Source organism: Mus caroli, unplaced genomic scaffold (genome assembly GCF_978045245.1).
Source record: "Mus caroli unplaced genomic scaffold, Mus_caroli_1 scaffold_17, whole genome shotgun sequence".
In the NCBI taxonomy this organism is placed as follows: Eukaryota; Metazoa; Chordata; class Mammalia; order Rodentia; family Muridae; genus Mus; species Mus caroli.
This window is the reverse complement of record NW_028227272.1, coordinates 94,465,812-94,481,958: the sequence shown is the minus strand read 5'-3', so window position 1 is coordinate 94,481,958 and position 16,147 is coordinate 94,465,812. Positions and strand designations below refer to the sequence as shown.

Genomic DNA, 16,147 nt, shown 5'->3' with positions numbered 1-16,147 from the left:
AGAGAGATGGTGATGACACAATAATAATTATTAAAACTGCAAAGACACCCGGATCACTTCCTGGGAGTAGCTGTGATAAATGCTTTGCAAATGACTACTTTAGCCTTTGAACACACCAACCTGTGTGTGTTACCACACACATTACCCTCTCACATTACCAGGGAGGGAACCAAAGCATAGAGAGGTGTGACAGCTCGCCCCAGGCCACAGAGTAACAAGCCTTTAAAAAAATTCTAAAGATATAATATACCCTGATCAAAAGCAACTCAGGGCAAAGAGAATTGATCATTCCTCTTACAATTCGGGTTACAGCTCGTTACAGTCAACATGTGACAATGGCAGAAAGCAACGAAGCTGGTAGAGTTATACTCACAGTTGAGAGCAGAGAGAAACTGACTTGTGCTGTCTGGCTGCCTTCACCCAGTTTTCTCATCTCTTACACAATTTTAGGGAATGGTTCCACCTACAGTGGGCCGGGTATTCTATTTCAATGAACAATCTAGGCGATCCCCATAGACATGCCCACAGGCCAACCTGAACTAGATGATTCTTCAACTGCAATTTTCTTCCCATGTCTGGTTTATATCAATGTGACAGTTAAAACCACACATCACTGTGGCCTTCAACAGACTCGGGGACATTGCCTGCCTGTGGACTCCGGGGTTCATTTCTACACATTGCTTCCTGGTGTACTGTTTTTAAACATTCCTCCTTAAGACCTCAGTCCAGACCCCACCTCATCTACAGAATCTCCTTAATGTCTATCTTAACAAGAGCACACTGCTCCACTTGTCTCCCACTTAGCCTTTCCCTGGGGCAGCTCATGGTGACAAATCTTGCTTCCTGGTAATGAATGACCCTGTCTTTGAACCTAGAACTTCTCAGGGCAGCGTCCCTCACCTGTGCTTGTGTAGGTCTCACTATGTGGGCCCAATATCTACATAAACACAACACTGAGGAACATGTGAGGGAAAAGTGAGTGATACCTAGGACCAAAAGGAGGTCATCTGTGCCACCCATCAGGACCTGGAAAGGTGGTGCCACTCACCCACTTCCACCTGCAGGGGAATTAACAGGCTCTTTAGACTTGTGCCACCTCAGCCTCAGGTTCTGGGCTGTGCCTGAGCTATATATTGGTGGAAGGAATGTGTCTGACAGAGCTATAGAGGGTTGGAGTGTCACTGGTGGAATTTCCCTGGCAAGAACTCAGGGCTGGGAGTGAGAGAGACAGAGCCACAGCAAAGGTGTTGACAGGAACCTGCCCATTGGGTGCCAGGGACAGAAAGAGAGGTGAAGGAAGCTAAGGGGGAAGAGGGGGTTGTTGGGAAGCAGCAAAGCCTGCATGCACTCCACTTTCCCAGGAATGTACTCAACAGCACCTCAGATGTGATCAAGTGGGAATGTAGACAGCTCATCTGTGTCCTGAGTTCTCTGAGCTCTAGGGATGGTTGGGATAGATATATACTCTAGAGTCACGAGCAGATGGTGTTGGGGGATGACAGGTTATTCCTGAGATTGGGAGAAGCCAGGGCCAGGAGCCAACCCTAAGAAACAGGTGACACCTACATCCTGAATGCTAGGTGGGTGTTGTGTGTAACAATGGCACACGCTAGGTGCCATCACCTACCCTCTGAGGCACAAAGCCACCTGTTAATCCTCCCACACAGCCAGAGTAGACTTGTCAGGTTTCTATTGCTGGTGCTAACGCACATTTGTCTTTTACAGAAGTGATGGATCACCAACAGGACCATAAGACCCTTTCTCTGATGAGCTAATCAGGATGGAGGATTCATCATCTTGCTGGATTTCACAGAAATAAGAGTGCCGGGGCCTCCACGGAACACTTGGTATTCCAGTGAAATGTATGACCAGTTCCTATGTGTAAGGAAGAGTGAGTCCCAGAGAATGCCAGAGAGGCTAGGCAAGTGCCTAGATGGTACAGGTCAGATCTAGAGGTCCCTGAAAATATGGCCGAGTCTCCCTAGGGGCTGCTGTATTCCAAATTCAGGTCAGTTTTAGAGTTGGAAGACACTTTCTGTAGGTGCCATTTTGATGGTGAATTCTACAGAACAAGGAGGTGTCACCAGGTTGAGCCACAGCTGGGATGTCATAGCTAGGTTTCCTGGAGCTTGGGAATCCTTTTATACACAGATCTAGAAACTATTCCTTCTATATTCTGCCTGAATGACATACACTGAGGGACAAATGTCAAGACATTATAGTTTCTTCCAGTGTGGATATAGCTCAAGTAGGAAGAAACCCAGGCCAAGAGAATGGGCTTCCCATGAGTCCTGTAGTAAAGGGGACCAATGCCCAGAGGCTCTGCTCTGTAAGGCGAAGGATGTACACTACTGGAACATACCTCACCAAGGCTGACTATCTCCTGCCTTTCCTCCCTGATGCAGGTGCTAAATGAAATCATGAGATAATTTTAGACACAGCAAACAAATGTTGTAAGCCCCTGGCCTCTGTCTCGTGGTTTGCTTAAGTCATGAGATGCTGAGATGAACTCAGGGTATGAACCCCTCACCCCTCCACACACCTGCCCAGCTGCATGCAAAGGCTGGCTGAGGCTCGCTGGCTACTACACACCTGACACTCTACACTGGTTCCTGTGATTATTGTAAATCCCTTAAAGCTCAGAATGCAAAACCCGAAGGTTCCCACTCTACTCCTGCAGAGGACATACTTATATTTAAGCACTGGGCATATGCTCCTTATTCTAAGCAGGGTCTGATTTTTAGCAAGCATTCTAACTTTACAGCATGGAAAGACTGACTTGGCATTTTTTTGGGGGTGTAGCAGCTGTTGGCGAAGATAGGGATTTGTTCTGCTTTTAGCATAGCTGCTCTGGACCAATGCCTGACATTGGAAACCAACCCCTTGCTGGGTGCGCTTCCCATAGAGATCTAAGCTTCTGCAATTTGGGGACTAGCTAACTGAAGTCTCTCTTGGGTCTAAATTTTTGCTGGTACCTGACATACAGCCATGGTTATCCACTTTTCTGTCAGTGACTGGGATTTGGCTAACTTGGTCTCCCGCCTGCCCCTTGACAGCATCACCTGCAGGGTCTGGGCACAAAATGATCATGTTTGGTCATCTAGTGAAGACCTTGAGTAGACATGAGAAAGACAAGGGGGACCCACCTCTCTCTGGGCCTAGGGAGGTGTTAATACTGTTAAATTATCAGTTACAAAATCTGCCAATGTTGTTTGTATTTTAAGTACACCTGTGATGTTCATTTTCCTGTAAATAAGCAAAAATGTTGGGACAGAGCAATTTGACTCCCTAGTTAGCAGTTGATTGACTCCTCCTTGCTGTTCTGCCTGTCTTAAGCAAAAGAATTATCAGCCTAGCAGCCAGCTGGACTGCCCAGCAGACTTTTTGTTGTGATAAGCCTGGGTGAACTCTAGATGATCCTGAAACCATGCCCAAGAAACAGTTCCCCTGGTAGTCTAGAAAAGGTATTGTGTGGACTGGTGCTACAAGGCAAGGAGATGATTGGTGCAAATGGCTGCGATTGATTCAGAGCAAATGCCTGTTAGTGGTCAAACAAATGCTGTGATTGGTCCAAACACCCCTTTGAGCTGTGGGAGCAGGCTGCTCAGGTTCATTCAGAGAACTGACAGAAGAGGGCAGCACCAGTGACGTGGCAGAGTAAGAGGAGCAGAGGCAGGCAGGGGGCTTTGCAGAGTGAGCAGAGTGCAGCGGGCAGCGGGTATCAGGGCAGCAGGCAGCAGGACAGACTGAACAGTTGGCAGGCCAAGCTGTGTAAGAATCTGATTGCTTACACACTGGCTTCCAAGTAGCTCTCATGAATCTTCCAGCCTAGCAGCTACGAAATAAAAGTCTCAATGGAAGAAGACATAGACGGCAGAGGTGACAGTTACAGGTGATAGATGGAAATATAGTCTCGACAGCCCTGGAAGGTTCCCTGCTACCAGACAGAAGAAATTGGATGGGGCTTAATTTTACTTGGTATATACTGAACATGGAGTATTCCCCGTTTGTTGGAATTCTGAAAATGATTCAATATTGGGGATCTGACCTAAATGACATTACTTCCTTGAGGAATCTAGAATATCATGGCACTGTGGGAAGTTGGTTAAAGTGGGAGGTACAGCCCAGCTTGGAGAGGGCACTGAGGGAGAGTCTAGAGCTCTATAGTGCCCTGGCCCTCTCCTATATTCCCTTTCTCTGTGTCCTGACTGGCCTGGCATGAGCTTTTCTGCTCTTCCCCAATTTCCCCACTATGAAGGGCTGACACCACAGAAAACAAGAATACAAACCCTTCTGTGAGGTACCTGCCCCAGTCATGAACAAATAACTAATAAATACACACCATTTGACATACTGTGCTGCACAGACTGGTATTTTTTCATGTATGTATATGGTATGAATGAATGAAAGTATATATGCATACACGTGTGTGCTCGTGTGTGCAGGTACAGTTGCAAATGTATATATGTATATTGTGATGGTTCATTTTACATCAACTTTATACAAATATAAACATATATGAGAAGGACTCTTAATTGAGAAAATGGGAGAACCAAGCTCACTGTGGGTAGGACCACCCCTGGACAAGTGTTTCTGGGCACTATAAGCAGGCTGAGTAAGACATAGGGAGCAAGCCAGTAAGCAGCACTTCTCCATGGCTTCTGCATCAGCTCCTACCTTCAGGTTCCTGCTGTGAGTTCCTGACTTGACTTCCCTTGGTGATAGACTATAAAGTTGCAAGCTGAAATAAACCTGTTCTTCTCCAAGTTTCTTTTGGCCATGCTGTTCTATCACAGCAACGGAAACCCTACCTAAGACGTGTGGAGGCCTGAAGTCAATGTGAATGATTCCCACAATAGCTCTTCAGTGTATTGAGGAAGGCCTTTTGCTGAACCTGAAACATCAATTCCAGTTTGTTGAGTTAGCCAACCTGCTCAGAGGAACCTGTCTCTGCCTCCCCAGTGCAGAATTGCTGGAAATGGAAACCACCATGTTCATGTGTGCTTTGACATGGAACCTAGAGCTCTGAAGTCCAGTTCTCATGCTTGCATAGTAGGTGCTTTATCCACTGAGCCACCTCCTCCATGCTGGACAGATGCCTTTGGTTTATACTACTGGTATACACTCCCTGGAATGTTGGGATGATGCTGTGAGAAACAGTAGGCAAGCCTCAAAGGCTATGCTGTTTTTGATGACTAGTCTTGGCTGTCAGCTGTCAGCCAAAGTTCGTTTATTGTGAGTCCATCTAATAAATCATCTATAGCCATTCTATCTGTTCTGCTTCTTTAGAGAACCCTGACTAACACACTACCTTCAGTCAGATATATTTATAGTTCAGGACACGGCCAGCAAACTAATGTTACTTTGGCCAACTGGTTTGTTTTCTATAAGGTGTTCAGATGCCATTCCAGGTTAAATGAAGAGCAATGAGGAAACAGATTTAGGGCTTGTTCTGCTTTAAAGGATACAAATGCAATTGTGCTTTCCTGTTACTTGAGCACACAGTTATGTGCTAGATAAGTTTTTCTACCATTGACAGCATGGAGGAAACAGTGGGGTTCCAAGATTGTAATGGTGTGTGTGTCGGGGCAGGGGTCATTCCTACTGTCTTGAAACGTCATGGCCCAGTGCTTTAATTGCAGGTCTGTCATGCTGCTGGTGTGAGCATGCCTGCTGTGCTGACAGCTGCATAAAAGCAGAGTGATAGCAGACACTATGCAACTGGCTTATGCATTGATGTACCTCACTTTCATGGCTGTTTTATGTACTTCTACTTATAAAGTTTACTACAAAGCCATAAGTTGTGCACACATATTATGTTTTTGTGTTTCATCTATTTTAGGAGTTTGTTAATTATTATTATTGTGGAATACACATGTGTAAACACATACAGAGGGACCACACATGTGGCATACTATTCAAACAGAGGACAACTGTGGAGTTGGTTCCCTCTTCTTCTTTACATGGGTTCTGGGTATCCAACTCAGGATGTCAGACTTGAATGGCAAGCAGCTTTACCCAGTGAGCCATCTTGTCCACCTTTCCATCTGATGATTGGCCCACACCACCCAGTTTTGTGTAAGTACATCTCATGATGCCCGAATAACAAGAGCATCACTTGGCAATGCTGTCCTCAGACCATATTACTGTCATTAAGTAGCATATGATACAATCATACTGAAGACTTTTTTTTTTTTTTACCTCAGATCAAAAAAAAAATTCTTGTGCCAACTCAACTATTAGTTAAAACACTGGGAGTATTGCACACTCAGAACCAAACCCTCTGAAGTTGACATGAGGGTATTGCAGACAGATTCACACCAAAATGTAACTTGATAAGTGAACTTCACAAGCAACAGTTTATAAAAACAACCTGCTCTTTAAAAATCTTCAGAACACTGAGTAATAGTTCAGAGACTTACAACACACAGCTGTGCTTTAGAAAATCCCCACCTTGGGACTCACCAGAGATGTGCGTGCCACAGCTTCCACCACTGCATCAAACACCTTCTGGGGCAGGCGCAGGAGCGTGGTACCACTGTCCACAATGGCCTTGTCTGCGTTATACTGAAACGAGGAAGGGAGAAGACACTGAGCAGTGCTGGGCTCCCCATCCATATACCGTGACTCCGTTTCTATCACGCAGCCACAGTAGCTCAGTGGTGACTAAGTCTTGTTATAGTCCAGAGCTCAGTCATCAGGGGCCTCCATGAAAGTGTTTCACTCCATAGATAAGGAAACTGAGGCACAAGGAAAAAACAGGACCACAACCCTTAGCTCCTAAGAAGAGCTTTTTACCTTCCTGGAGTTGCCCAAGTTGCTCTCCCCTCATGCTGGGCAGAGGGATGGACACTGGACTTTAGAAATTAAAATGACCCTTTTAAAAGCAACTTCAACAAACTGTTCAAAAATCTACTTTTCTATTATATTATCAATAGAAAGAGAAGGATAACGCTTAATCAACACCCCCTATTTGCCTTTGGGAGGGAAATTTAATAACGACACACATATGATACACGATATGTACTCCATTTCATTTGATACAAGTCTGGAGTCTTCAGTGATAGCTAATGGTCTATAACATTGTAGATTTGTGGACTTTGGTCTCTATAGCACCTACCATAGACCAACATTGATTAGAGGTGTTTGTGATCATTAGAATTCAGGGCAGCATGGAGACATGTGAGAGTCAACAAGAGAGGTTGGTGATCTTCAGAAGCCATCTAAAACTGGCTCACAGGTCAACTTTCTCAAGTTGTCATAATCCTAATGCCAGAATACAAAAGGAGTCAAACACAGTGTAAGATTGTGTATGTGCAGTGTAACAGCTGTGTGTAGACCTGCCTACTGACATGGTCAAGTTTATGCATCTTTATTAGTCTAGTGTGTGTGTGTGTGTGTGTGTGTGTGTGTGTGTGTGAGTTAGAGTTAAAGAGGATAAAGCTGATCATAATTAATGATAATTAATTTCCATTCTGTCCTGATAAAGGTTCTTTTTTAACTAGAATTGAGGGACCATCTGGCCAAGATGATGGGAAGATGAAAATGAAGTTGGACACAGTTGTCCATACTTACCATCTTATAGTAATTTTTCCAGGAGGTCGAGAAGAGGCTGTAGTGTGTGTGGGGGGGGGCATGCTCTTGTGCATGTGTGTAATTTACTGATTTGAACTCATCATAGATAAAAAAAATCTATGCCTTACTGTAAGGATTTTCTAAGTTACCCTGTAGTGTGACATACGTTTTGAGTTCATGTCAGGTACTGGTTAAACACTGAAGCTTCTCCAGCACCCACAGGCAGAATCCAACAGGAATGGAAAACACTCACCTCTCTGCAGTCCAGGTTGAGGTTCTGGCCTCCAATTTCCAACTTCAGGATTTCTATTTGATAGTACCATTCCTCTTTAATTGGGGTATACCAGATATCTCCTTTATACAAACTTGGTTCAATCCCACCCAGGACCTGGAGGAAAAACAGTTACAGATGTTAGAGGTAAAACCTATGTGACTACATCAACAGCTTCCATAGAGAAGCGTCTACTCAGGGTAACACATCACCCCCCAAAAAGTACCTTCACTTTATTCTGATGTTCTACAGCAAATATTGATGCTTTAAAATTCCCCATTTATGGAAGGTGTGTGTGTGTGTGTGTGTGTGTGTGTGTGGTCATCTCCCACAATACTTTGTCATAGTCTGACAAAGATGTTCCACTGGTATTCCAAGCATACAGTGTCAGCTTTATGATGCTGAAAGTTCCCTCAAACAAATGTAGTAAAATAGTAACCCATGCTGACTGGCACTGATTTACTGCCTCAAATGTCAGAGATGAGGGAAACAGACCACAAGATTCCCTAATCAAGACATTGTTTTGCAAAAATAATGTTACATCACTATGCTAGGCCACCCTGCCTCTTCAGAAGACAATAAACATGCTTATGCCAGGTGGACTATTAGTCAAAGGCAATGACTAGTGCTGATCCTGTTGCAGGGAGAACAGAGACTAGACATATCTTTCAAAGAGATGTCTTTTGTACCCTGACTTCCCCTGTAGGGAAGCTTGGACTGCATTACCCCTGTGAGGTAGGTTGTCCCGATTCCATTTCATTCTAAACATTTTTATTGGATAGTATATGCCTGTATAGTGGAACAAAGAAAAGGGAGGGAAGGGGGAGGGAAGAAGGGAGAGACACAGTGGTCTCTGATCAAGTATATGAAATCGTTCATGTATATGCCTTGCCTACAGGAGAGATAACAGCTGTACTTAACCCATTGTTCATTACTTGCTGGCAAAGCGTCCCATTGAAAGCCAGCTCTCTGTATACTCTCAAAAAGCAATAAGACAACTGGGGTGAGGTTTGGAGAAACAGTGAGAATCATATTTCTAGATGGCAGGACCATTATCTATCTTTTAAAGGTTGTAAGACAAGTTCATTAAATATGCTTAAATTCTGTTATGGTGCCTGATGTTTAGTAACAGTTAAACATTTCCTATGTGGGATCTAACAGGACCTATATTAGATTGTGTGTCTAACCATTCTGATTTGCTTTTAATAAAACAAAATCCCCAACAATTTGTGATTGTTCATCCCTTGAAGACTGAAAGATACCCACAAGACTACCTCCGTTGGTACCAGAACCAGCTACTGGCAATCCAGCCCCGCACATCTGCATGGAGAAAATGTCCGGAATCTTTGCTTGGGCCACCAGGGAATCAAAAAACGTTTCCAGAGAGCTTGATGGCTGCAGAAGGGTGGGAAAGAGGTTTACTGCTGTGACCACTGTGAAGACAAGGGTGACCTGGTGTAGTCAGTATCCCTCTACTTTGAGATTCTCGGTCTATCTACTTAAAGAATCTTCATGGTTAATCAACACACATGCTTGAAAACAGCTGTGATCACTCAGGTGTCTCTCATTTTGCTTCCTCCTGTCTGACATTTGAGGTTCTGCCACAAAAGTATGATGTCTCTGGGAGCTATTAGGATGCTTCCAGCTGCCATGAAGTACAGACTTGAGTTTATACTTGGGCTTTCACAAGGCTAACTAATTTTCTGAGTAGTCAGATTATTTTTCTTTCATCTGGGACAGAGTTTCACTATGTTGCCTCAGTTGCTCTGGCAATTCTCTTATTTTGACTTTGAGAATATCTGGGGTTACAGGTGTGCACTACCATGTCCTGCTTGGGTTGTCAGTTTTTTTTTTAAGGCAAATGAAATGCTCAGTTGTGGGGGATGAAACCTTGTCCATGGCCACTCTGAAGGAATGGTTGCTTACAAGCCACCAGATTTTGAAGCTACATTATGAATGAGAAAGGACCCTCCTAATTTGATCGGTCCATTTCTCTATGGCCACCTGCTCCTTCCATCTCAGCCTCCTATAATGCTACTACCATGGATTTAGTATCATCTCCCCATCTCTCTGCAGAGAGGCTGTGAGTCTTGGTGGACTGAAAGACCAAGTTCACTGTTGGGTGGGTGGTGTCTGGTGGGGACTCAATTTGGTCCCTTTACTGTAGGCAGCAGAAGATGCATGCTTGTTTCATATCTGACCAACCCTGGAACTGGTCCCAACTAGTTCTTTGTTCCCTTCTCTGACAAATATGAACACAGTTGCCTGCCAGTTCTGGGGCTTAAGGGGCTCAAAGTCTTTTTGTCTGAAGAGCCTAACACATGCATAGTTCAGACATGGTGTTAATCTATGAGCCGTTTTCCCTTTAGTCCTGGGCCTTAGAATCAATCAAGGACTAAAAAATCTAGAGTTGCTCAGAACCAACCCCAAAGGACCCAGATCCAAGGAGGTAGGCAGAGGGACCTGGCATCTGTAGGTTAAGATGCCCCTGGTGGTTGTGATGCATAGGCTTTGGAGAACTACCTGGGACCCACCAGGAGTACCCACAAAAGGACTATTATCCAGTCCTTGGCCACCCACACCATTTCTTAGGTAAGACACCTGACCTAAGCCACTCAGCTGGTCCTTACAGATGCAGTTCAGAAGCTAGCTGTCAGTAATGTTTGGATTTGATGGATGAAATGATCAAAAAGTCTAGATGCCTCCCAAGAAATCCCAAAGTTCTATTCTCATGAAGCCTTTACATATTATTAAGTAAACTTAATTCGGGATTATTCTTCAGAATAATTAGCATTGAAAGCATCTCATCCTTCATTTCCAACCACTCCAAGATATGATTTCCCCAAATTCACACTGTTTGCAGAAGGGACTTAGGAACCCAGGATCCATGCCAGTCTTTATTTAAATCTATGAAGTCTGCCCACAGTGCCAAGTACAAAGGGGCTCTTGAACAAGTCCTGGCTCTGCAGTAGGGTAAGAGTGGCCTGGGGCTCATGTTTTAACTGCTGCTAATCCTCTCATTGAAGTAACCACATATGTAAATTGGACACAAGAGTCTCACAGGGTCTGCCTCACATGAACATGAACTGAGTAATTGGCTATCTTGTGATGTCCTCTGCCTGAGATCTGACAGACACTTGATTACCCTTGTTCTTTCTCAAGTAGAAGCCAAGGGTCCGTCCACACACCCCACTGTTAACAGACTGGAGCTGAACACATATTCCACAGGGTGGGTGAACAATTTTTCTTGATGGTCCTGGGCCAGAGAAGTCCATTGCTCATGTGACTACATTTTTCCCTTCACTGAGCTAGAGCTCAAAAGTGTAGGACTCAGCCAAGGAGTGGTGCCTGGTGGCAGGGCCAGGGCAGGTGACTCCTTCTTCTTTTCTCAAGTGCACACATCCCTGTCTGCCTCCCAAAGCCTGGGCTTCTGCAGATCCATCTGCCTCTGGCAACTGCTCTGGATAGAAAGCCCCTGCCCACTCTCTTTTAGCACCTCATTATTTCTTTGTATTGACCCAAGTACAATTACTGGAGATGATTCAATCCTGTCTTGCCTCATCTTAGGAAGGCTCTGATTTTGTGAGCACAACATTCCAACATTTCTCCCTAGCTATTTCTGCAAGGACTGGCTATCCTCAAGGTATCTGATCATATACCAGTTGCTGGTATCTGGCCAGAGGTCCCCTGGGGTGACAGGGCAGGAGTATAGTGCTCTCAGTTGGTGGCTTAGTGTCATCCATAGGCATCATCTCATATGATCCTAAGAGCTTGATTACATGTATGTTTCACTTTAATGCCACCCTCATCAGTGCTTGTAAGCAAACCCCACAATCTACAGGACTCATAATTCTGCTAACATTAAAAAACAACTTAAATAAACAAAGACAAAGGCAAAACACCAAAAACTGCGCTGGATCTGTGGCTCAGTTGATAAAGGGCTTGTTATATAAATGTGAGAACCTGAGGCTGATTCCCCAGAATTCATGTAAAAAATCCAGACACAGCAATATATAGGCATAATCCCAGCACTGGAGAGGTGGGGATAGGAGGTTCCCTGGGGTTTGATGGCTAGTCAGTATAACTGATCTGGCAAGTTGCTAGTTTACTAAGAGTCTCAAAAAATAAGATAAAGAGTGACTAAGGAAATCACCTGATGCTAACCTCTGGTTGGTGTGATACTCATCACTGCCCCCAACACACACACACACACACACACACACACACACACACACACACACACACACACACAGAGCTAACATTTTATCTTAAAGGAAATTACCCTAAGCTGCAAATGCAAATGTGCCTGGAAACGTCATTGTGTGAACACTTGTATCTATCAGCTATGTGATTTTTAGCAGTAACCATACAGGACAACCCAGGACCCCTGTGTGGGTCCCTTTAATGACTGGTTTTCACAGCCTCATCACTTCATCTGATGAACTTGAATAGAAAGACCTGCCTTACCTTGGCCAAAGCAGCATAAGCAAGTCCAAGGATTCCATTCCATTTAATCCCAGGCAAAAAGAAATTCTCAGACTCAAAAATAGTGGCAATATTGACCAAGAAAGAGCTGTTGAAGCCTTTTGGGATGGTGACAAGGTCCTCACCAACAAAGCCAGTCCAGCTCCCCTGTGTGTACTTCACAGTGACATCAAAGCCCTTGGAGTGGTATGTGCTGGAGCTGCAAAAGAAAAGTCAGTAATATTCAGTCTACAAGTCCATGCTGTTTAAACCACACAGATGGTCACCATAGTTTATAGTCCTATACAGTCTATAGGTGGTGATACTCGGTAGAAAGTGGTTCATGTTGACCAAGGCACCATTCTCCACAGACATAAGCATGGGCAATTTGGGAACTGTTGCCATGCCACATGGAAGGGATGCTATGATGTTGGCATGTAGTTGAAGTCTCCCCCCATGTTTAAGTCAAACTATCATAGGAGTTATCCTGAGTCAGGTGTTTCACCTAGCTACATCATTTTCTACATCTACATCTGGGCACACACTGGACCATCTGGCTCCACAGGGTTACTGGGCTTGAGCTCTTCACACAAAGGGACTGTGCAATTACAGCAGGAAATCCCATGAGCTTGTCTCAGTGTGGGATTGAGATTCATACAACCCAAGTGAAGTAACAAAGCCCAAGCCCAGGCCTTTCTAATTGTATTCCCTAATCTCATAGTCCTTCCCCAATATCTCAAAGGTGATCTTGCTATCAAAGCACAGTTGACAAAGCTGATGAGGAAGAGTACTGTGGTGTGACCTAGAACCTTGCACGTGTGTAAGTGCTGAGGGTAAGAGGTACTGAGACAGGGTCAGAGAAGCACAAGCAGGCAATGGAGAGGTAGATGGGAGTCTTCCTTCTCCGGATTACTCTGGGAGGAGAGACAGCATGCATGTGAGGATATAAAATATCAGGCTACAATAAATGAATCAGAGCAACTGGGGAATAAGGCAGAGTGAGGGTGAACAAGCAACTTGATGGTGGAGAAGATCTCTGATAGGTGGCCACATGTTGGAGACCTCAGTAGAGAGAATAATGTAATAATAATAATAATAATAACAATAAATAATATAATATAATAACTGTAAAGCTGTCTGGGAGAGGACCTCCTGTGCCAGTCTTTGGAGTCTCTAACCATGCAAGGTCATTCTTACACTGTACTAATCTAAATTTCTGTGTAATATGGGAAGCGACCCAAGGAAGACAGTGACCATTTAAAGCAGGTTCCCTAAAGAAAAATAGCCCTATTCCTAAAGGAGTGTTAAATCACCAAGTATTTCCCAAGACTCTGTTTGCCCACTGCCTTAGTCCACTGAGTTTTAATATTAATTCTGCAACAGGAACTCAAGATAATATGTCTCTGCTTTCAGCAAAAATTCCTTTTATAAACAAGAAAAGAATGTAATGAAAGAGACATGAAATGAACACCGTGTGCATAAGTAAGGCAGCAAATCTTCACTGTTGATCAGACCAGGTTTGGAATCAGCTAGGAGACATACTTCCATCTGGGAGGGTTTTAATAAAGGGGTTTAATTGAGGCTGACAAACTCATTCCAAATGTGGGTGTCACCATCACATGGGCTGGGGTCCCAGAGAACAAAAAGGAGTAAGGGAGAAGACATGAACACCAGCATTCATTTCCCTCTGCTTTCTGCCCATAGTTGCAGTGTGACCATTTCCATGTTCCAGGTGCCATGGCTTCTCTGCCTTGGTGTGTGATGGTGTGAGCTGTCACATGTGGGAGATGGGCCTCTCACTTTGCCTGAAGTACAATATCTTGCTTCAGTTAACTGAGGTGTGAAGACCTGCACACTATGCATGTGGAACTCCTCTTTAAACAGGGTGATAGTAGGATATCTTGGATCACATGAATTAAGAAGGTAAACTGAACAGCAGGAAGCAAACATATTTTGTTCTCTTCTTGACTGAGCATAGGATGTGATCAGTTACTCAACCCCCTGCTCTCTAGACTTCTTCACAATGACTATGAGCTAAAGCAAATCTGTTCTCCCTTAAGTTGCTTTTGTCTGCAGATTTTGTTACAGCAAAGGAAAAGACACTAAAACAGACTGTAGCCTCACACTGAAAGACAAAATAAACCTTCCTTTTTTAAAAAAAATAATATTTGACTTTTTATTTAAAAAATTACAAGGAGTGATCTCCAGCACATTTTATAAAAGTACTACCACATCAAACATTTTAGATCATTTAATTCCAGGGAAGAGCTATCCCCACCCCCCTTTTTTTTCTTTTAAGGTACAAATTCCAACTGGATGGGGCATGTGTCCTTAAAATAGAAAGCTTCCACCATGTAGTCAAATGTCAAAAATAAGATTTTTGATAAGTTTATTGTTTTATGGGTGGGCAGGATGCTATTAGTACATTTCAGGTAAATAAACTTTATTAAAAACCCTGTTTATTAAAACAGTCAAGATAATTCATAGAAAATAGACATATTTATTCAAGTATAGACTGAAGGGCTGGTCATGTAGCTATGGACATTTAAAGGTATAGTAGCTCTTAAAAAACAAAACAAAACAAAATGGTATTGCTTGGCTCATAACTGAAATGACTAAAACTGGAAGACCAGCGTTGCTATTCTATGTCCTGTTAGGATCTTAAAAAAAAAGTCACACACTTGGCTTAGTAGTCCATTTGGTCTTAAAATATTCATATGTGTGAGAAATATAAAGAAAAGACATCTGTACATGATCATGAAAAGAAAGCTATCCATTTTTCTTTTGAAACTGCACTGCTACTTAAAATACTTTTGTAAAGTCAGAGCCTCCTTTGCAGCTGGCACCGTTTTCCAGGTCTACTTGGCAACTGGGGAAGCCCCTTTAGGTATTAGTGAAGTAAAAATGGTGGTGAGAAAAGACCAAGCTGAAGCCACTAACCCGGTCTTTGAGTTGCACTGCCATCTTCACCCATATCTTCTCTTCTCGTGTCTTCACAAGGCGCTCTGCCTCTCCAAGTTCTAGATTATTTTCATTTTGCTCACCATTGTTAACTTGAACATTGTTGGGATCCTGTTGCTGGTGACCTTCCTGCCTGAAGGAAACCATCTAGCTTGGTGTAAATCAATGGCACCATGGTCCCATTACCATGACAGACTGACCAAAGGAATAGATACATTGCTGGGGAGAACTGCAGCTTACAAGAACGTGTGTACCCAGTGCAGCCAGCTGCCCTTGAAGACTTCTCAGACCTGCTACTGTCAAGCATTTGTCATGGCAATGAGAAAACTCATAGAAACCTCTTGAGGGTGGACAAACAGGAAGAGAAAAATGGGAGTAGACGGACAGGCAGGGCCCCAGGGTCAAGCCCTGGTAATTGTCCATGTGGTGTTCACTGTAAGGCCGTTGGGACTTGAGATTTTGAGGATGGATCAAAGAGCAAGTTGAGTGTTGGTGCAAGCTCAGATGTTCCAGGCACCCAGTGGGGAGGAACAAACACATCTATGGGGAAAGCCAATAAGGGGAAACAAACACTGACATCTTGATTCCTTTGATAAACAGGTCAAGTTCAGAAATGCTTGCAGAAGGACTTGGCATGGGAGTCAGCACACCTTTTCTATGAAGGAATGTTCTAGCATTTGCTTACCTTATAATCTCTGTTGTAGGTATAGAGCTGTGGTGCTGTATCAAGGGAACAGCCACACACCATATAGAAGCATAAAACTATATGTATATGTATGTATGTATGTATATATATATATGTATATATATGTGTATATATATACATATATACATATATGTAAACATATATGTGTGTGTGTGTATGTATATATCCAG

General features: G+C 43.6%; 1 protein-coding gene across 1 annotated transcript in view; it reads right to left on the bottom strand.

Moving 5' to 3' along the window:
• Positions 1-16,147, bottom strand: part of Bace2 (beta-secretase 2) — an 80,540-nt gene that overhangs the window by 15,119 nt on the left and 49,274 nt on the right. The window contains exons 3-6 of the mRNA XM_021184823.3: positions 12,314-12,530; positions 9,113-9,241; positions 7,829-7,963; positions 6,466-6,567 (exon numbers count right to left, since the gene is read on the bottom strand). Of these exons, the coding sequence (XP_021040482.1) occupies positions 6,466-6,567; positions 7,829-7,963; positions 9,113-9,241; positions 12,314-12,530 (583 nt within the window). The remainder of the gene's footprint in view (positions 1-6,465; positions 6,568-7,828; positions 7,964-9,112; positions 9,242-12,313; positions 12,531-16,147) is intronic.